Below are 20,913 nucleotides of genomic sequence, written 5' to 3'. Positions count from 1 at the left end.
ATATAATGGTATAAATTCCTCCAACAAAAACAACTTCTATATCCATATAAATCCCTGACAAGATTTAAGCATTGTTTTGATTGTGAATGTCCTCTGTGTGTCTCCAATTTACTTTTACTAAGGAATGTACAAATGATTTTATATAGCATGATGCTAGTACAACTCTGTACTTTTTTTTTTGCTTTTTAAATAAAAACAACAAATACATAGTCAGGAATAAACTGAAAAACATTTACATTCTTCTTTTAAAAAAGTAAATGAAATAACATTATTTCAAATGTGAATTAGTTATAAGACATACGATACAATTACATAGATACATATTAACACAGCACATTCAATTTGCAAAAAATTAATGATTACAAAGCCAGTATGGATACTGACATATATATATATATATATGTATGTACAATGACTATAGCATTCATAATTGCATTATACCTACAATAGGTTTTCAATTATAAGGTGTTTTATGAGGGAACAAAAATGGCAACTATTCTTATTGTTGTTGGAGTTGGGAGGGTTAAGGATGAAAAACACCTCATTAGTATTTATTGTTAACTTTGTTACTCAAGTAACAAACCATTCTTTTTCCACCTCTCCTCTGCTGCTGAGAGGCAGCAATTTCTGTGCTAAGTGCACCCTATTGCTACTTGGTGTTGTAAGTAATCCATTATGTCTGACTTCAGAGTTCTCTGTAGCTTGCTAGCAATCATGCACCTGGTTAAAAAAATACCTTTCAACCTAAGCTGCTCATTGATGTGTGCTACATTTTTGTTAGTAAAAATTTGCATGTTTAAATTTCAAGAGTGATTTACATTAAGAAATCTTTCTTAAGAACATCAAGAAAGGCTATTTTGCATGAAACCTATCAAATGTCTGTGAATCAGTTGAAACAACCTTATGAAGAAAGGTTTCTTAATGTGATCATTCATCAATAATTTCATGCTGTACAAAGGTGCTTTGATATTATTAGAGAAAACATTGTATGAAATCTCATGCCATCTCTGACATAAGAAGAAAATTAAACTGTCTTCTATACATGTATACCAAGTAGCATATTCACTCACACTGTTGTTTTTGGCATTAGAAAATGGAACACTTTCTAAAAATGGGAATATATGAGCTGAAACTATGCTTATTTATCATTTGGCAGTTGACTCAGTCAGGTCAGTTCCCAATTCATTAGTTTGGCATTTCCATTGGTATCCTATGTTTCGAAAGTATTTATTTTATAAAAAACCAGATTTGGCAAGATTTTATACAACAAAAAATATTTTTTTCTACTGTGGAAAAACACACTTTAAAAAAGCTCTAACTTAAAAAAATGTGCACACAACTGAAAAATAAAACCCCACCCCCGTTTCAGGCTGTAGACACTGGGGAAAATGTAGTGTCCATGACATTTCTGTTTGGTATTTGTGAATAAAGAAAAGAGATAATAATGGCACACAGCAATTAAAAAGAGATTCTATGATATTCCATGAACATCCCAGCTTTGTGTCTTTCATTACTGTCTTCTATGCATCTTTCTGAACTGTGAAAGTATATTTAAATTCTAAATTCATACACAACTATTTCTATTTTTCAGTTCCCAATATTCTACTCTCAGAAGTGAAGACAGAATGAGAATATTCATTTTAAGAATTTAAAAAATCACACTATCAGTACTTTTGATCCTTCAGAGAAAGCACATTCTGTAGAATTTGAATGACTGATAACTTCAGTTCTGATGATAGCAATTTTCCTGACCAAATCACTCAACAGAAAATATTTTATCAAGGAATGCAACTAGTAAAACAGCCACTGTATCTTTAAAAACATAAGGGGGGGACGAAAGAGGAAACCAGTTTGATTTTACTTCAATAGCAAAAACCTGTTATCCTTTGTGAGTGTATGACTGAGAATTTAAAAACCACTGAGTCACAAGATTTTGCCTAAAAAATAAGAAAATGTACTGTGAATGTACTTCAGCATCTTTTGGTTTTCCGCCATATAGTTTAAATAGAATCATAATATTAACTAAAAACTCTGTGAACATTCACAGAGTGCCGGTTGGCAATAAATTAGTATTATGCAATTTGTTTTCACAGATAATGCAGTCCCTCTTGTATATCTTCAATCACGCAAAGGTGGTCTTGGAGGGCCTCTTAGGCACAGTTAGACCAGGTTGTACTCCTTCAGGTTTAACTGTAGAATTGTGTCCTTGACGGCAGCAAAGACGAAGCGTATATTCTCTGTGTCTGTAGCACAAGTGAAATGGGAATAGATAATTTTGTCACTGTCTGGATTCAGGTCTACAAACATCTTCAAGATGAATTCTCGTGCTGCTTGTGCATCCCGTTGTGGTCCTGATAATGAAGAAGAAAAAGTCAGTTTCTCCTAAAGTCAATTCAATATTTGAACCTATTTTGGAGGGGAACCTCAGGAGTAGAAAACAGAAAACAGTCTGCGATCGTTGTATAAGAGAGGAAGAGAAAAATTTTACTAATAAATACTACCATATACTATTTTTTCCCAATAGGAACCATTAAAAAATAAAAATGGAAGGAAATTGCAGAAGTTGATCATACAAGAGCTGTTCTTTTCCTTCTGACTATCATATTTCTTCCATAAGATGTTTAAAATGAAGAGATGAAATCGATGATCTATAATCCCACAAAATGAACAACAGAAGAATTAGTTGCTTTATACTCATAAATATATTAAAAATTAATAGATTTGGCCCATTTACAGTCTATGTCTACTGTATTTAAACTATACTTAAGTACGTTCTTTTAAAATGTAGCATAATCAAGTTACATCTTAACCTGGTCCGACACTGTCCCCAACAGAATTTAATTTACTTTAGTGATGGTAAAATATACATGCTTGCTAGTTAAAGCTGTTCAATTGCAAAAAATTATTGTTTTAACAAATCAATTATCTAAATTATACATAACAATCTAATTAAATTTCAAAAAACTCTGTAATTCTCAGAAGAACACAAAGTCTATGTAACCAAACTGCATGTTCTGCTTTGCACAAGGCAGAAGGCAAAATAATGACTTCCAATCTATGAATGAGGATTTGTTCATGTTCACAGCAAAAAGAGCAGCACAGAAGCAGGAACATTAGTCACAAGCTATTTTTTTCCTATACTGTATATACATATACTGTTCCAGTGCAAATTTCATATGCCATTATTCCCTTGTCCTCCTGTTTCTGTAATGTGGGTTTCTACAGAACATGTATGTTTGCTGTGCCGCCACCTCCTATCTCCTCATTGGTCCTGGTCTTGTTACATGACAATATAAATACCAGGGCTCAGTTGTTATATAGTTCTGTCCTTCATTGGTTATGAAATCTGTACTTAAGGGGTTAGTATGTGCCCACATAACTTTCAATGACTGCAAAATAAAACTTATTTTTAATATTTAAATACAATTTTAAGCATTTCTAATTTGCATAAATGGACAAATTAGGCAGCAAAGGAAGCACAGAAGATAAAATGCTTTCTGATATTTACTAGTTGCAAAGCCTTGTGGAAGGAGAACATGATTCTACAATATCTTGGTGTATGTACATGAATATGTATGTGTATATATAGACACATACACAGACTACACATTTTCTGAGTGTGGGGAGGAAAGGGTTGAAAAGTGTAAGATTTGTCAAGGAGAGAAAAATAGAACTGTTTTCGATCAAGATGACCTTGTAGCAGTGTGGGAAACTTCACATATTTACTGTTGATTACCCTCTGCCTGTTTTGAGAAGCAGAACTTCTGTAGAGATAACATAAAAACTATCAGAAACTTGAGGCATCTTTCACAGACAGGTTTGAACCTCCTGTTGGGAGAGAGAGAGATCATAAAAAGCACGGAGGAGATCACAGTCTTGTAAAGCATTGCGCATGCACCAGGCCCTTTGTTATGTTGAGGTCAGGAACAGCCCTGCGTGCTTTTTGCCCCTGCTAAAATGGACTAAGCTTAGCAGCATATGTGTCCCCGTTTGCCAGCAAGGTGATGGAATAAATCTACTCTTCACACTTCAGTTGTAGATTGTGGTTGTCTTGGTTGCCTGCATATATTTGGTTCACACACTGAGATGTAAAGAACATGTAAACAGATAATAAGTTCTCTGAACTAGGACAAAGAGGACTTCAAAATGTTTTAAATTTCTAAACACAACAGATTCTAACCTTTAGCTTCATCACATATTCTATAGAAACAGCAGTAAAGCTAAATTTCCCTACTATTTTTTTTTACTCTTAATAAGTTTAAATATTTGTAAAGGAGACTCTTAGACTTTCAAAGACAATGATTTCTTCAAAATAAGCCATTTATTGTTTTAATCAACTTCCTAGAATTTTGTTAAACAGTTTTAGAGTGGGTAGGCACAGGCAGGATTGTCCCTCTCAAAATCTACTGCACTATTCAAAACCTGTATCCAAATTTTGCTTGCCTAATAACATGTCTGTTTATTATAATGTAATTTAATTTTTTTCTGACTGGAATTCAAGTATGGAAAATTAAAATTTTCCACCTCAGGTATCTAGAAAAAGGGAATGAACTAATGCTAGATTTAGAATGCTAAGTGGTTATGATCTAAATAATCTTGGAAAAGAATTAATACAAATTAGTAGGTTTCTTGTCCATTGTTCCCTATTTAGGAGTCTTAAAAGGGTCTCTCTATATGATAGTCAAGTCCTATATAAAAAGTACTACAATTTAACTTGCCTACATTAGCTTGGTAAGCGTAATCATTTATTTTCTTTGAAGACTCTGGAGGGGAGTGTGCTCCTGTGGATAGATATTTTCTTCTTTCCTTCACAAACATGACCCCTTTTTGTCTTTTTCCCCCTCCCAGCACTTTATTCCAGTCTTTGAGACGGTCTTTTAGTATGATCTGTGAAAGCATACCTTCATGTGGTACTCTGACCCTTGAGCACATTTCAATCTCTCATCCAATGTTATGACATTGTGCAGTACAACTGCTTAGTTTAATCAGTCCAGCTTACCATCCTGGTTACCATTTCTCATCCCTATGCGACTTTCTCCATTTTACTGCCCACATGGGAAAAGTGATCCATCTAAAAAATACCTAATTCTGATCAGTTCTCCAAATGTGTCCATCTTCAACATCTCCAAACAGGGTGTTGGAACAGCAGACAGGACCACACAGTGACCTGTGCAACCCAAAGACTGTATAACTGTCTTGGTTTTGGCTGGGATAGAGTTCATTTTCTTACAGTAGCTGATACAGTGTTGCGTTTTGAATTTAGTATGAGAATAATGCTGATAACACGCTGATGTTTTGGTCGTTGCTGAGCAGTGAGTCAAGGGCTTTTCAGTGTCTCATGTTCTGCCAGTGAGGAGTTGCACAAGAAGCTGGGAGGGAGCACAGTCAATACAGTTGACCCGAACTGGACAAAGGAATAGTCCATATCATAGACTGCCATGTCCAGTATATAAACTGGGGGAAGTTAGCCAGAAGGGACCAATCATTGCTTGGGGATGGGCTGGGCATTGGTCATTGGGTGGTGAGCAATTATATTAATTTCTTTTATTGTGCATCAGTTGTTTTTATTCTCTGTCCTTTTCATTACTATTATTATTATTGTTAGTATTATTACTATATTTTACTTTATTTTAATTATTAAACTGTTTTTATCTCAAGTCATGGGGTTTAACTTTTTTCTGATTCTTCTCCCCAGGAAGGGAGGAGTGAGCAAGCAGCTACATGATGCTTAGTTGCCAGCTGGGGGTAAACCACAGCAGTCACCCACCCCATCTTTCCACCAAAAGAAATCAAATCAAACCATAACCTTGTCTAAGGGGTTAAGTCCAGCAAGATCTGCAGAATTAGAGTAAGACACTGAAAGACTTTCAGGTCTGGCTTACTGGTTATGGTCCTACTTGTCCATAATCTTTTTTTGTTTCCTTTACCCATGGCAAAGGAGAAGAGAAAGAGGGTTTCTCTGAGCTGACTGATTGAAAACCTGACAACTTTCTAATATGAAATAACTGGCCTGGTTGATGAGGGGAGAGCAGTGGATATTGTCTACTTGGACTTCAGTAAGGTTTTTGACATTGTCTCACATTAGATCTTCATAGGGAAGCTGATGAAGTATGCACTGGATGGCAGACAGTGAGTGGGACTGAAAACTGACTGAATGTCTGGTGATCGGTGTTGCACAAAGTCTAGTTGGAGGACAGTAACTAGTGGGGTACCCCAGTGGTCAATACTGGATCCAGTCCTGTTTAACGTCTTCTTTAATGATCTGAATAAGGGAGCAGAGTGTACCTTCAGCGTGTTTGTTGGTGACACAAAACAGAGTGGAGTGGCTACATCCAGAGGGACCTCAACAGGCTGGACAAATGGGTTGACAGGAATCTCATGAAGTTCAACAAGGGGAAGTGCCAAGTCCTGCACCTCAAGAGTAACAAACCCAGGCACCAATATATTCTGGGACCACCCAACTAGAAAACAACTTGGCAGAAAAGGACCTGAGGGTCCTAGTGGATACTAGATTGAACAGGAACCAGCAGTGTGCCCTTGACACAAAGAAGGCTAATGGTATCCTGGGTTGCATTAGGAGGAATGTTGCCAGCAGGTCAAGGGAGGTGATCCTTTCCCTCTAATCAGCACTGGTGAGGCCACACCTGGAGTTCTATGTCCAGTTCTGGGTTCCTCAGTACAAGAAGATGCGGACATACTGGAGAAAGTCCAACCAAGGGCCACTAAGATGATTAAGGGACTGGAGGAAATGCTGAGGAACCTGGGAGTGTTTAACCTAGAGAAGGCTCAGATGGAGATCTCATCAATGTGTACAAATACCTGAAGGGAGGGTGCAAAGAAGATGGAGTCAAACTCTTGTTGATGGTGCCCAGTTACAGGACAAGAAGTAATGGGAACAAGATGAAACACAGGAGGTTCCATCTGAACATCAGAAACCCCGTTTTTACTGTGAGGGTGATTGAGCACTGAGACAGGTTGCCCAGAGAGGTTGTAGATATTCAAAAGCTATCTGGACATATTCCTGGGAAACAGCACTAGGTGACCTTGTTTGAGCAGGGGGGTTGGACTAGATGATCTTCAGGGGTCCCTTCCAACCTCAATTTTGTATGAATTTTGTCTGTTTTTTTCTGGACAAACATTTAACACAGGTGTATCTCCACTTGAGTGCTCATAATAGAAGGACCCATACAGCCTTCTCACCTGCAGGATGTCATCTAAGGCACCTGTCACACTTGTAACTTGAAAAGACAAGAATATATTCTATTCAAACTGTCACTTCTCTTCTGTTTAGTACTATCAAACTAAACTTACACTGACTCATAAATAAGTATGGTCTGATCCTGCAGGCTGTTCACTGTGAACACATCCTTTCCTCTCAAACAGGAAAAACCTGAAACTTTTTTCTTTTATCACTATCTAGTTTTGAAAATGAGAGGTTTAATCTTTTTTTGTAGCTTCTGAATCTGCTTTTCACTCTCTGGTGAGACAAAAGAGATATTATTATATGAATTTGATTTTTTTCTCTGTTACCAAAGCCTCCACTCAATTACCTTAGAATACCTAACTTTTCACCTCAGAACTTTCTGTAAGTACAGCTTCCTTAGAAACAGCTGTTTGTTCCATGTAATGTTTTCTGGGACAAGCCCATTAAGCTTCACATAAGTAACATAAAATTAAAATAATGGAAACAATAAAGAAATGGTACAATGAAAGGGGGGGGGGCAGAATGATACTGGTTTCTTTGACAGTCACAGAGAATTTATGACACTTCTCTTCAGATATCCAACCTTAAACAAAAAAGCAGCAAAGCACAAACAAGCACAAAACAAAACAAAAATTAATGTGTAGAAAACAAAAATAATGTGCAGAATAAGAAATGTATTTTTATAGAATTTTAGCTTTATACTTCAGTTCAAATCCTCACCCCAACTTATGAACAAGGACAGAATAAGGTCCATTGCTAATATTATGTTACTCATTTAGAATCAATAATTTCACATGAAAGGTACTACCATCTTATCCACTATTAATGGAGGTACAAGATGAAATCCTGAAAAATCTAAAAAGTTTCACAAGACTTCAGTGACTTTAAAAATTTGGAGAATTAACAATTGTTATTTTATTAATTTTTTACTTTTTATATAATTTTTAAAAAACCATGAACAGTAAGTCATTCAACTACAAACTAACCATTTGGTGTACTAAGTACAATTTGTAAAGAAGAAAATTAGCGTAATGAAGAATGGGTGATTGTCCTAAGAGTCTCTAAGCAAAGTAAGGGCAAGACTATTACATTTTGTCATTACTGCAGTTTAAATGAGGCATGAACTCTGGTGGCAATATACTTACCATCATACTCTGGAAAATAATCAACTAAATGGGAGTACATAATTTTCTCCTCTAAGAGATCTTTTTTATTTAAGAACAGAATAACCGAAGAATTCTGGAACCATGGGTATGTGATAATTGTCCTAAAGAGTGCTTTACTTTCTTCCATTCGATTCTGGAATTAAAAAAAAAGAGAGATAAATGTATGCAGTTGTGAAATATTTTATTTTTTTTTAAATCAATACATGCAATTCCATTTTATTTGATAAACAGATCCATTTCACATTTTCCACCTTCTTACCAAAATGTGAGATTTAACTGATTCCTTTACAATTCATAGGTAAGAGGTATATTAAATATGCAGGCAATTTCCTTTTGCAAACTCAACGACACAAGCATGATTCTTGAGAACACAGGTCATGGACACCATACCTGTAACAGGTACTGTTGTAAATACTGACTATGCACAGTTCTGATCAACCAATAAATTCATGGGTACTGAAATGCATGTGGTTCAAGGCATAGATAAGTGTACAACAAGACATAATAACCAAGTTTTAACAACCTTATTTATTTTATATGAGTTTCCTGAACTTTAAATTCAAGTAAACCTTAATTTTTTGAAAGAGATCAGAGTTAAAATAGTTCCAGGTAAATTTAGAATTTACTCATTGATAACCTGAGAATATTTGTCCAAATCAAAAGCTTATGACATAAAATCTTACAAATGGTAAAGTTGTTTCTAACATCGAGTTAACCTTTACTTAAGCCTTGTTTAATTGCTCCTGCAAAGCATTTTGCATGATAGAGGAAATGTAAATAAGTGAAGCATACGGTTCTGTTTGCAAGGGCTTCCTGATACTGTAAAATTCTGTGTGGTTTGACACAATTCTGAAGAACTGCTAATCTGACATGATGCGGTTAATACAGAGTCAGAACAAATTGAGTTCAGAACCAGGAATTAACTCTACTTCTTTATTATTTGAAAACTCTAAGGCAGTCCTGATTAGATACCTATGGAAGTTTTTTTAAGGAGTTGCCTCCTGAAAACAAGAGTTTCACCATCAAACAGGCTTCTAGAGAACAAAATCTAAGTGAATCTTGCGGATTCTGATGTTGTTGAGCCATAGAATCATAGAATTGTTTAAGTTGGAAAAGGCCTCGAAGATTATCACGTCCAACTGTTAACCTAACTCTACTAAGTCCACCACTAAAGCATGTCCCTAAGTGTCACATCTGCACATCTTTTAAATACCCCCAGGGATGGTGACTAACACTTCCCTGGGCAGCCTGTTCCAATGCTTGATAACTCTTTCAGTGAAGAATGTTTTCCTAATAACCAACATGAACCTTCCCTGGTTCAATTTGAGTCTGTTTCCTCTTATTCTGTTGGTTGTTATATAGGATAAGAGACTGACATCTCCTTTCAAATACCTGTAGAGAGCAATAAGGTCTTCCCTGAGCCTTCTATTCTCCAGACTAAAAGAACTCATTACCCTACGCTACTCCTCATAGGACTTATGTTCCAGATCCTTCATCAGCTTTGTTACTCTTCTTTGGATGTGCTCCAGCACCTCAATGTTTTTCTTGTAGTGAGAGGCCCAAAACTGAACACAGTATTCAAGGTGCAGCCTTACCAGTGCAGAGTACAAAGGGATGATCACTTCCCTAGTCCTGCTGGTCACAGTATTTCTGATACAAGCCAAGATGCCATTGGCCTTCTTGCCCACCTGGGCACGCTACTGGCTCACATTCATCTGGCTGTTGACCAATACCCCCACATCCTTTTCCTTTGGGCAGCTTTCCAACCACTCTTCCCCAGGTCTATAGTATTGCATGGAGTTATGACCCAAGTGCAGGACCTGGCAGTTGGCCTTGTTGAACCTCATACAATTGGCCTTGGTCCAGGCTGTTCAGATCCCTCTGTAGAGCCTTCCTACCCTCAAGTAGATCAACACTCCTCCCCAACTTGGTGTTGTCTGCTAACTTACTGAAGGTGCACCCAATTCCATCATCCAGACCATTGATAAAGACATTAAACAGAACTGTTGCCAGTACTGAGCCCTGGGGAACTCCACTAGTGACTGGCCACCAACTGGATTTATCGCTATTCACCACAAGTCTTTGGACCTGACCATCTAGCCAGATTTTTACCCAGCGAAGAATATACCTGTCCAGACAGTTTCTCCTGGGCAATGTTGTGGGAAATGGTATCAAAGGCTTTTCTAAAGTCCAGATGAACAACATCCCCACTGGGTCACCTTGTCATAGAAGGAGATCAAGTTAGTCAAGCAGAACCTGCCACCAGTATACTTGGCTGGATCCTATCCACCCCATAGATTTGTGTGTCTAAATGGTGTAGCAGGTCTCTAACCCTTTCCCCTTAGATTATGGGGTCTTCATTCTGCTCCCTGTCTCTGTCTTCCAGTTCAGCAGTCTGGGTACTCTGTGTACAACTGTTATTAATAAAGACTGAGGCAAAGAAGGCATTAAGTACCTCATCCTTTGTCACTATGTTTCTGCCTGCATCCAATAAAGGATAGAGATTCTTCTTAACCCTCCTTTTGTTGCTAATGTGTGTATCATTCTGTAAGAAAACTCTGACAGTTTTACTATAAGTTTATTTTCACTTGTATTAATTTACATTTTAAAGTGACCTGCCTAAGAATGGAATATAGGGACTGTAAAAAAGTTCACCATCTAAAAAATTCAATTCTGTAGAAGTTGATAGTTTAGTTATCTTGTATCACCACAGAATCTTCAAGCAATTTATTAAACTTTACACCATGTTGGAGCAGTGAGTGAAAGTAAATAGACAAATTTATAGATGAAGAAACTAAGGCAGAGAAGTAAAATCTTTGATTTTTTGCAATCAGTTGCATTGATTTCAATGGTGCAAGAATTTCATTCAAAAAGGAGAAAAACTGAAATATCAACAAAGTTGAGCACAAAACATAAGCTCTTAGGTTAATTGTTAAAGCACAATCATGACCATTCCTTTTTTATAACTTTCTAATATACAGACCTAATAACCATATCATAGTTAAAACTTGAGGGAAGTCAGAGGAGGGGAAAAAATGAAGTACATGTCCTAAATTCATAGAGGGGTTTTTTTAATCAGTTTTGTTTTCTGTGGTTTTGTTTGGGTTTTTTACTGTCACAAACTACACTCACACTGTGGACAATAGTATCTCTAACTATTAAGGTTTGAGAAAATAAAATACCTAACATGCTCTAAAAACAAGAGCATACCTGTATCTTCTTCTGATGTCTTAGCAATGATAAATCCTGTAGGATTTAACTCTTCCATTCCATCCCTGCAATTGCTACCTTCAGGTGGGTGGTCTTTCCAAAACTGAGTCCCTCCTTAGGAAGTAAATAAAAATGTTTATCAGGCTTTTTCCCTTTCCCTGTTGTTATAAGGAAGGTTGACAGGATTTCGTTAAACACATATTAAACTCTCAGCAGCTTTAAAAAACTACCCCAAAAGCCACCACTGTAAATCTGAATTTAAAATGTATCATTATGAAAAACTATTAGCCTCTTGTTTCTATTGAAAGGTTCACACGAATAAAACCTTTTGCTTTTTGTAGTTTGTTTGATAGAATCAGAAAGTTTAAAAGAAAGTAGAGGGATAACAAAAGAAGCAAAAAGATGAAATGTTATAGCTTAAATGCTGATAGAATACTAATAGAAAGTAATGGACTTTTAAGGAAAATATTACAATTTGAATTTATGAGTTTAAAGATTGTTTTTGTTAAAGTTGTCACTCATTTACAATGAGGAGCAAGTGGAGTAAATTTATTTTGGGGTGGATGATATTCAGCTTAAGCCTACAAAATAAATATTAGGAGAATTAATTTCTTACTGTTATAAATGTCTTATTATTATTCCTGGGCAACTTGCACTAGCTGACCTTGCTTGAACAGGGAGGTTGGACTAGATCATCTCAAGATTGCACTAAGATACTGGGACACTTACATTTGGAGAATTTTCCCTTTATTTCACCAGAAATTACTCATTATAAAATTAGGAACAGGAATTTACAGTTTATTTCCAGAATCAGACTTATCATACAATACTACTGCTCCTACCAAATGCAGAGTTTGACTACATGGGTGGTTTCAGAGTAAGGATTAGGTCTGTCAATGGTAAAACACTGCAGTTAGATGAGAGCAGTTACATTAAAACCAAAGAGAACATAGAGAATGTGACTGTGTAGCAGGGATACTGATTGCTGAGACCATTAGGCACCATAGAATAACCAATGGTCACATATTTAATCCATTTAAATGTAAACATCTGTAAGTACTCACATATCTCCCACTGAAACACCACTGCAGACAGCAGAATATTATACCAGAAGTGTTAGCTGAAATTAACCTCTGAATCCCATCTAGTCCAGCCTTTCACTGAAGTATTGGCAACACAAGACCAAGTCAGTCATCGCTTTGTCTAGGAAAGTTCTCCAAGAATGGAGATTTCACCACCTTTCTGGGTTCCCTTTTCCAGTGCTAAACTAACCTCCAAGGGAAAGCTATTGCCTACAAACACATTAACTAAACTAGCTGTTTGTACAGTTAAAGAAATATGAACTAGTTCTGGAAATAGAAATGGGATAACAAGAAATATAGGGTAAGACCTGCACTGGGGATCTGACCTTATCAGATGCAGTGTGAAGGAAGCCTTGTCAAACCAAGCAAGACAGTATGGTTCTTTGAAGAGAGTGTCGGAGCGGTGGGGAGCAAGGCAACATTTAATATCTCATTCAAGCTCTGATTTTATGAGTCAACTCTACCTCATCAAATTGCTTCCAGCAAAAGCCTATTTCAGCTGCAATGGAAAAGGTTGCTGACATGGTTTGACCCAAAGACCAATTCTTCAAACCCCCACAAATTTGCTCAAATGTGAGAGAAGTTTTCAGACAGGCAACAGACTCAGCATTGGGAAATTGTCGGGGTTGACAGAGAACCTGTCATCAACCTGGCAATTAGTGACGAGGAATTTAAACAACTTTTAGGAAATATTTACTGTAATGCCGGACGGAACAAACGTAATGCAACCCAGACCAAAGATCACCAATCAAAATGTGTATAGTGTCACCAATAGCATGTCACAGCATGCACAGTGTCTTCAGCGTCACCAATAAGAGTGTGTGCAGTGTCTTCTGTATTACCAATTAAAGTATATACAGTGTTTTATGCTTGAGACTTTTGACCAATTGTGTTGTGGCATGATAGTGTACAAAGAGTATAAAAGAAACACTTGAGAGCAATAAACAGCTTCCTGATCACCTTACACCTGGACTACATCTGATATCTGTGTCTTTTTGGTCGTTCTGACTTTGACATATGGAGACGCCGACGTGATTGCAACGTTGAAGAAAGATTTATCTCCAACTCGGAGAAAGAGTTTGGAGGGATTCCTCTCCGAGAGAGAGGGGTTGCTGTGACTTCCCTCCTAGAGGGGAAAAGAGTAGAGATTTTCTCTCCTAGAGAGAGATTGGACCTGTGGGACGAGGTACAGGGGGAACGGAGCCCGGTGAAGCTTGAGAGTGGGGATAGTTCCCGCGAAAAGGTCCGGACCTGAACTTTTTCAAACCCTCATTAGGTAAGCTAACAGGGGTGCCACCGGGGACAATATTTTAACGACGGGACAGTATATAACGAAGGAGGAAAGTGTATTTCTATCTACATGGAAAGTCCTCCTTAACCGAAAGAATGTCAAGGTTGCTGAATTTAATTTACGACGTGTGTTGTTATAGTACTGAAAATAAGGCTTTGAAGCTACTACGTTAAGTTGCATTTCGTGTGTTTGCCTAACACTTGCTCCGTGAGACTTTGAAAGATTTAGAAACCTATGGGAGGCAACAATCTATGCAATAATTCATATAAGAACTAAAACTCTGAAACGCAGTTACCCAGAAAGATAAGCAGGTTGCCGATGTAATAAATTGTCCTTGAACTACACCTCCAAGCAAACAAAATGCAGAAAAATTTAATAATTCACTCCCAGAGACAGAAAAGAAGTAAGGACCCCCCCCTCTCCACTACCACTGCTGCAGAAAAAACAGTTTTTCCACCAGATAACTCCACCGAGAAAACAAATAAGAAAAGAAATTCAAATCAAGATATATAAGCGAATGGAGAGGGACAGAGATAAATTAGAACAGTGGGGGCTGGGCAGAAAACAAAAGAGCAAGGCCCGTCCCTGTATAAGCCTTTGAACTTAAAAGTCATCACCTACCTTCTTTTCTTGCTTCTTCGCAGCCTGAGTTACTTATTTTTTGTTCATATACTAATTGTCTGTTTCAGTCTCACAATGTGTGTAAGATAAAACACAGAAAAATATGCAACAGATCAAGTTTGGTGTCATGGAAACCTGAAGAAGACGATCTCTGCCGCAGGGGGAAGAAAAGAGGGGGCAAAAACTGCCTTCTGATATTTCTTTTAATTCTCATGTTAACTCTAGTGTCTGTTGAATGTGTTTTTGTGAGTTCACAATATTATTTTTACTGTGTGTGTGTATGTGAAGAAACAAAGTTCTTTACCAGGAGAAAAAGGAAAAAGAAAAGTAAAAAGCCCCCTCTTGAAAAGATTCAACCTTGCCAGGGAAAGAAACAGAGTGTATTTCACATGATAAAGATGGTCTGTTGCTTGGTAATGAAGCAAAAACTTTATTCACTCCCTCAGAGCTGGGAGGGGAATGAAACTATCCTGTTTTGTAGAAATTGCAACTTTGTAACCTTCTGATTGGAGAAAGAAATTATCTTACAATTTCATAACATAGTCTTACTAACTGTTTTCTGAAGTTGTTCATTAAAATAACCAAAATTGTTTTAAAATACATACATAAATGTAATGGAGAAATAGTTTTTAAAGTAACTGCTGACAACTGCCTGTGATAAGAAAATTCCAAGGCATGTGGGGGAGCGATTCTCTGGCAGAGTTGCTAAGCACAGTTGTTCTACCTTCCCTCTCCCCCCCCGCTCAAACAACTCTGTAAACATTCTTTCGTTGCTTCTGTATTTTACAGATAGGTTTTTTGAGATTGTTGAGGAAGTTTTAAGATAGAGTTATTTGGTGGAATACCTAGCTCAAAAATATCTTATTTGACAGGGGTAGTTTTTGCCAGAGAAAAAAGGGAAAAATAAATAAACTGTTTCTAGCTGGAAGTTTCCACCTTTGTGGAAAGAGAGATAAAATCTAAAGATATAATACAGGAAATTACCTAACAACAGACAGCGTTTCAAGTTTAAACTGCATCTGTCCTAGTCTCTTGTGCTAAGCAGCAGAGGTGTGTCCCTGTTATCAGGTGACAAACTTAAACCAGAACTGTTGTTGCTTTGCCAGGTGTGCATTCTGGATCCCCTGGTATACTCTTATGAGCAAAACCCTAGTTTAAAGCACCCTGAGTGAGTTTTACTGTGACTTTATGTAAATTGCTAAAGTTGAAAGCTACTTTACGAGTGTTAACTTCTTAAATACATCGATGTAAGTTAAACTGTTACATCTATTTTGTTTAAATAAGATGTTTAAAGTTTTCATGCATATCCCAGAAAAATATATAAATATCAGTAAAAATTCAGAATTAACTGCTTATAAATCCTAGTTGATCATATCGTTTCAGAGGCTGGGTGAGACTGTTTAAGTTTTAAAAGGACATGACTGTTCTCCAGTTTCATTTTTTACATTCAGAGAGGCAGGAATCTGCCCTATGAATTTGTGAATCCTGTTCAAATCCCAAGCCATGTGTGGCTTGATAAAAGAAAAGATACAAAACTATATTTAATCCAATTATGCAACTAAGACCCTTATCAAAATCAGTAATCCCATCCTCTGAAAGATTTCCATATGCTGAGATTTTGAACAGCCAATTGTTTCTTCATAATGAACGCTGCTATTTGCTTTTATTGAAGTTACAGTGACCTTCCTGAAATTCAGTGTGTTTTACTTTACAATAGGAGAGAATTTTTCTGCAGTACAACATGATAAAATGCTGTTCAAAATGATAAAAGCAAAGTAAAAGGAAATACAGAAGTTAGAGACCTAAAAAGATGAGCTAAAGCTTAATGTGATTGTTCTAACCAATGTTATTTGAGAAGCAGGATTGAAGAATGCTCCAGGAAAAATTCAAAGAACCAAACCATGGAACCTATCTCCAACAGAGAGAATTACACTGTGAAATTACCCATGATACCCACTTAAAACTGACTGAGCTATTAATAACAAATTTGCGAGTTTTTTATAAAGATGAGGAACAACAAAAAGAAGCAGATGAACAAGAGCCGAGAGGAATTTAAACAACTTTTAGGAAATATTTACTGTAATGCCGGACGGAACAAACGTAATGCAACCCAGACCAAAGATCACCAATCAAAATGTGTATAGTGTCACCAATAGCATGTCACAGCATGCACAGTGTCTTCAGTGTCACCAATAAGAGTGTGTGCAGTGTCTTCTGCATTACCAATTAAAGTATATACAGTGTTTTATGCTTGAGACTTTTGACCAATTGTGTTGTGGTACGATAGTGTACAAAGAGTATAAAAGAAACACTTGAGAGCAATAAACAGCTTCCTGATCACCTTACACCTGGACTACGTCTGATATCTGTGTCGTTTTGGCCGTTCTGACTTTAACAACGACAGGAAATGGTATCAAAATTTATTACTAACAGAATAAAAACTATAAAATAATATATACACCAATTCTAAATAGTCTCTCCTATCATAACAAACTATGTATTGACAAAAATCACCCCTTCTCCCCCATAAAGTCCAGGAGGAGAAGTCGTCTCTCCTTCATTCTCAGGATTACAGCCCTGATTCGCCGTAGCTGGGAAATCTTCTCTCTCTCTCTAGGGTGTGGGATCTTAGTACCCCACCTCTAGCCACTCAGTTCCCACTGAGGGTTCACCATGGACTTCAAGGGAAACACTCGTAATCACCATGTTGTCACCACGGAATACAGGGAGATAAAACTTAAAGTCTTTATTCTCTGCTCCATGGAGGTTTCCTTCCATGGGAGTTCCGAGGGCCCCCCTAAGTCTGGGGGACACCCCTCCTTTCCAGGGTCAAAGGGTTCTGGGGTTTTTTGACTCAGTCCCTACCCAAGAACGTTCCAACAGACTTATCTCTCTCTCTGCTCTGTTGCAAGTTCTCTCCACAGGGCATCACCGCGTCTCTCCGCCCGGCTCCAGCTGGTTGTTGGTATTGTCTGGACCACTCCAGGTCCACTCCGCTCCCTACATGCTCCATGCCGTGCATTGCTGCTGCTTCAGGTCTGCTTCGCTCCTCAGAAGGGCCTCTCTGCTCGTTCTGAGCTGCTGTGGCTGCCGTCGCTTCCTTGTAAGGCCCAACCAGTTTGCTTACTGCGCCTCCCCCATGGGGCAAGGGGGGGGAAGGTGACGAGGCTGGCCGGGAAACTCCTGGAGTAGTCTCTCTCTTGCTTTCTGACTGCTGCATATTCTGGCTAGGGGTCCAGCTCATCCCTGGTTGCTCCAACGCCGCACCGGGCCACCCCTTGACCCGTGTCGACCTGGCTCTAGTGCCATGCCTACCTACCAGGGACCTGGTTCCAACCCTGGTTGGCCACTCGGGTCCCACACCGCCGCCTCTCACTGGCAGTGGGGGGGCGGCGGGGTCTTAGCCCAGCACCCAGCCCAGCTACAAAGCTGCGCCGGGTCCCTGGAAAAACCCTGGCCCCCGTGGGCCATACGACCCCACTCTCTCTCTCCTCGTGGTCTCTAATTCCAACTGCACAAACAGTGTTTCTTTTCTGGTTTCAGCAAATATGTAATTCCGCAGAGGCGTACCAAGCTTCCCATTGGCTCAGCACCGGAAATCCATCCCTGGAGCTACCCATCTTTCAGCTCCGGGGCGGGGGTTCTCAAACCATGACACTGCAGACAAAAACTTGTGAATAATTAATGTATAGAAATGTGCATCTGGAGCTGGCTCAAGGCTTCTCAGTTACTGACAGACTTTCACAGAAGTCATGCCAACCTTCACAGCAACCCCTTTGACAGCAGCAACAGTTTGTTGTGGTCTACCTCACAGAGGTGAGGTTGACAGGTTGGTAGTTCCCAGGGTCCTCCTTTCTACCTTTTTAAAAATGAGTGCAATGTTTCCCTTTTTCCAGTCATCTGGGACTTCACCTGACTGCCATGACTTTTCAAATATCATGGAGAGTGGCTTGGCAACTACATCAGCCAATTCCCTCAGGACTCTGGGATGCACCTCATCAGGTCCCACAGAGTTATGTGTGTTCAGGTTCCTCAGGTGGTCAAAAACCTGAATCTTCACTTACAGTGGGAGGGACTTTGCTCCCTCAGTCCCCATCTTGCAGTCCATCCACTCAAGAGATGTGGGAAGAGAGATTGCCAATGAAGACTGAGGCAAAAAAGTTGTTGAGTTCCTCTGCCTTCTCTTCATCCATTGTTACCAGTTTGTTGTCCGTGTTTATCAGGAGGGTACGCTTTCTTTGACCTTCCTTTTCTGGTTAACATACCTGTAGAAGCCCTTTTTGTTATTCATAGAATCATAAAATGCTTTGGGTTGGAAGGGACCTTAAAGATCATCTAGTTCCAACACCCCTGCCATAGGCAGGGACACTAGACCAGGTTGCTCAAAGCCCCATCCACTTCCAGGGATGGGGCATCCACAACCTCTCTGGGTAACCTGTTCCAGTGCCTCACTATCCTCACAGTAAAGAATTTCTTCCTATATCTAATCTAAACCCATCGTCTTTCAACTTAAAGCCATTCCTCCTTCTCCTGTCACTGCTTGCCATTGCAAAAAGCCACTCTCCAGCCTTCCTGTAAGCCCCATTTAGGTATTGGAAGGTTGCTATAAGGTCTCCCCAAGGCCTTGTCTTCTCCAGGTTGAACAACCCCAGTTGTCTCAACCTGTCTTCATAGGAGAGGTGCTCCAGCCCTCTGATCATCTTTGTGGTCCTCCTCTGGACTCGTTCCAATAGGTCTATGTCTTTCTTGTGCCAGGGGCCCCAGAGCTGGATGCAGTACTCCAGGTGTGGTCTCACAAGAGTAGAGTGGAGGGACAGAATCACCTCCCTTGACCTGTTGGCCACATTTCTTTTGATGCAGCCCAGGATATGGCTGGCTTTCTGGGCTGCAAGTGCACATTGATGAGACATGTTGAGTTCCTTGTCTACAAACATCCCCAAGTCCTTCTCCCCAGAGTTGCACTCAATCTGTTCTCTACCCAGCCTGCATTTACACTTGGGATTGCCCTGACCCATGTGCAGGACCTTGCACTTGGCCTTGTTGAACTTCATGGGGTTCACACATTCCAACCTCTCAAGTCTGTCCAGGTCCCTCTGGATGGCATCCCTTCCCTTCAGCATGTTGACTGCACCACATGGTTTCTTTGTATCCCTTGCCAAGTTCAGCTCTAGTTGCACCTTGGCCTTCCTGAGCCCATCCCTACACAACCAGACAGTGTCCCTATGCTCTTCCCAGGATACCTCTCCCTGCTTCCACTGCCCATGTATTTCCTTCTTGCCCTTTAGTTTTACCAGCAGGTCTCGACTCAGCCATGCTGGTCTCTTGCCTTCCTTGCCTGAAATTCTTTTCCTGGCATATAGAATAATAATATACTCTATGTAGGAAAAGCCCTTTATTTAAGGAAAGAAGTTACTTTAAATAAATTAATTTAAAATGAAATTTAACTTATTTAAAATTGAACTTTTTTAAAAATAAGTTTTAAACTCTGCTTTTTGATAAAACTGCAAGTTTCTCTAGATCCACTGATATAACTCAGGGAAAGTTTGACCTATAGGACATCAGGGAATTATCAGAGAGCCGATCCCTTCATTTTACAAGGGTATGTAGTGATAGAACAAGGGGTAATGATTTTAAACTGAAAGAGGATAGTTTTAGATATTAGGAAGAAATTCTTTACTGTGAGGGTGGTGAGGCACTGAAACAGGTTGCCCAGAGAAGTTGTGGATGCATCCCTGGAAGTGTTCAAGGCCATGTGATGACATTGTTTCTGAGAATTGGTTGTTAGAGGAGTCATAATTATGATACAACTTGGGTAGCTATCCATGCTTTTCCCATTTGAAACCTCCAAATTGTTATTTGCAGATCTGGATTGCAATTTCATGGATATATCATTTAAGCATCATCCTATACAGAGTTCTGAAAGACAAACAGTCTGAACACTTGCGTTATTTCTATGCATGATGTCCCCTTACAGAGTAGTTGAAGACTTAACTCCTCTAAGGATATGAATTCAGAAATGGTGTCTAACTCAATCTCACACATACCCAGTAAGTAAAAACCATTGAGATACACTAGTGAAACCTCTCAACTTACTATAGTCTCATCTGATTTATAATCCAAATGTATTTCTCTTGAATAACCTAAACAAGGAAAGAAACAGATTACAGTAGAAAGTCTATCATGCACTACATTTTGAAAATACAAAGCTGAGGCTTAAGAACTCTAAAACAGTTTCAGAATGATGAAGGGTCATATAAACAAACACAGATGAACTGAATTGCAAATAATAATCCTTATAGATTTATATTTATACATGAAAATAAGATTAATGAAACAATG

General features: G+C 38.6%; 1 protein-coding gene across 1 annotated transcript in view; it reads right to left on the bottom strand.

Moving 5' to 3' along the window:
• Positions 1-2,160: 2,160 nt before the first annotated feature.
• LOC116780039 (guanine nucleotide-binding protein G(q) subunit alpha) overlaps positions 2,161-20,913 on the bottom strand; it is a 207,879-nt gene continuing 189,126 nt past the window's right edge. The window contains exons 6-7 of the mRNA XM_032674548.1: positions 8,350-8,503; positions 2,161-2,351 (exon numbers count right to left, since the gene is read on the bottom strand). Of these exons, the coding sequence (XP_032530439.1) occupies positions 2,161-2,351; positions 8,350-8,503 (345 nt within the window). The remainder of the gene's footprint in view (positions 2,352-8,349; positions 8,504-20,913) is intronic.

The sequence above is a fragment of the Chiroxiphia lanceolata genome, chromosome W (genome assembly GCF_009829145.1).
Source record: "Chiroxiphia lanceolata isolate bChiLan1 chromosome W, bChiLan1.pri, whole genome shotgun sequence".
In the NCBI taxonomy this organism is placed as follows: Eukaryota; Metazoa; Chordata; class Aves; order Passeriformes; family Pipridae; genus Chiroxiphia; species Chiroxiphia lanceolata.
This window is presented reverse-complemented; position numbering and strand designations above follow the sequence as displayed.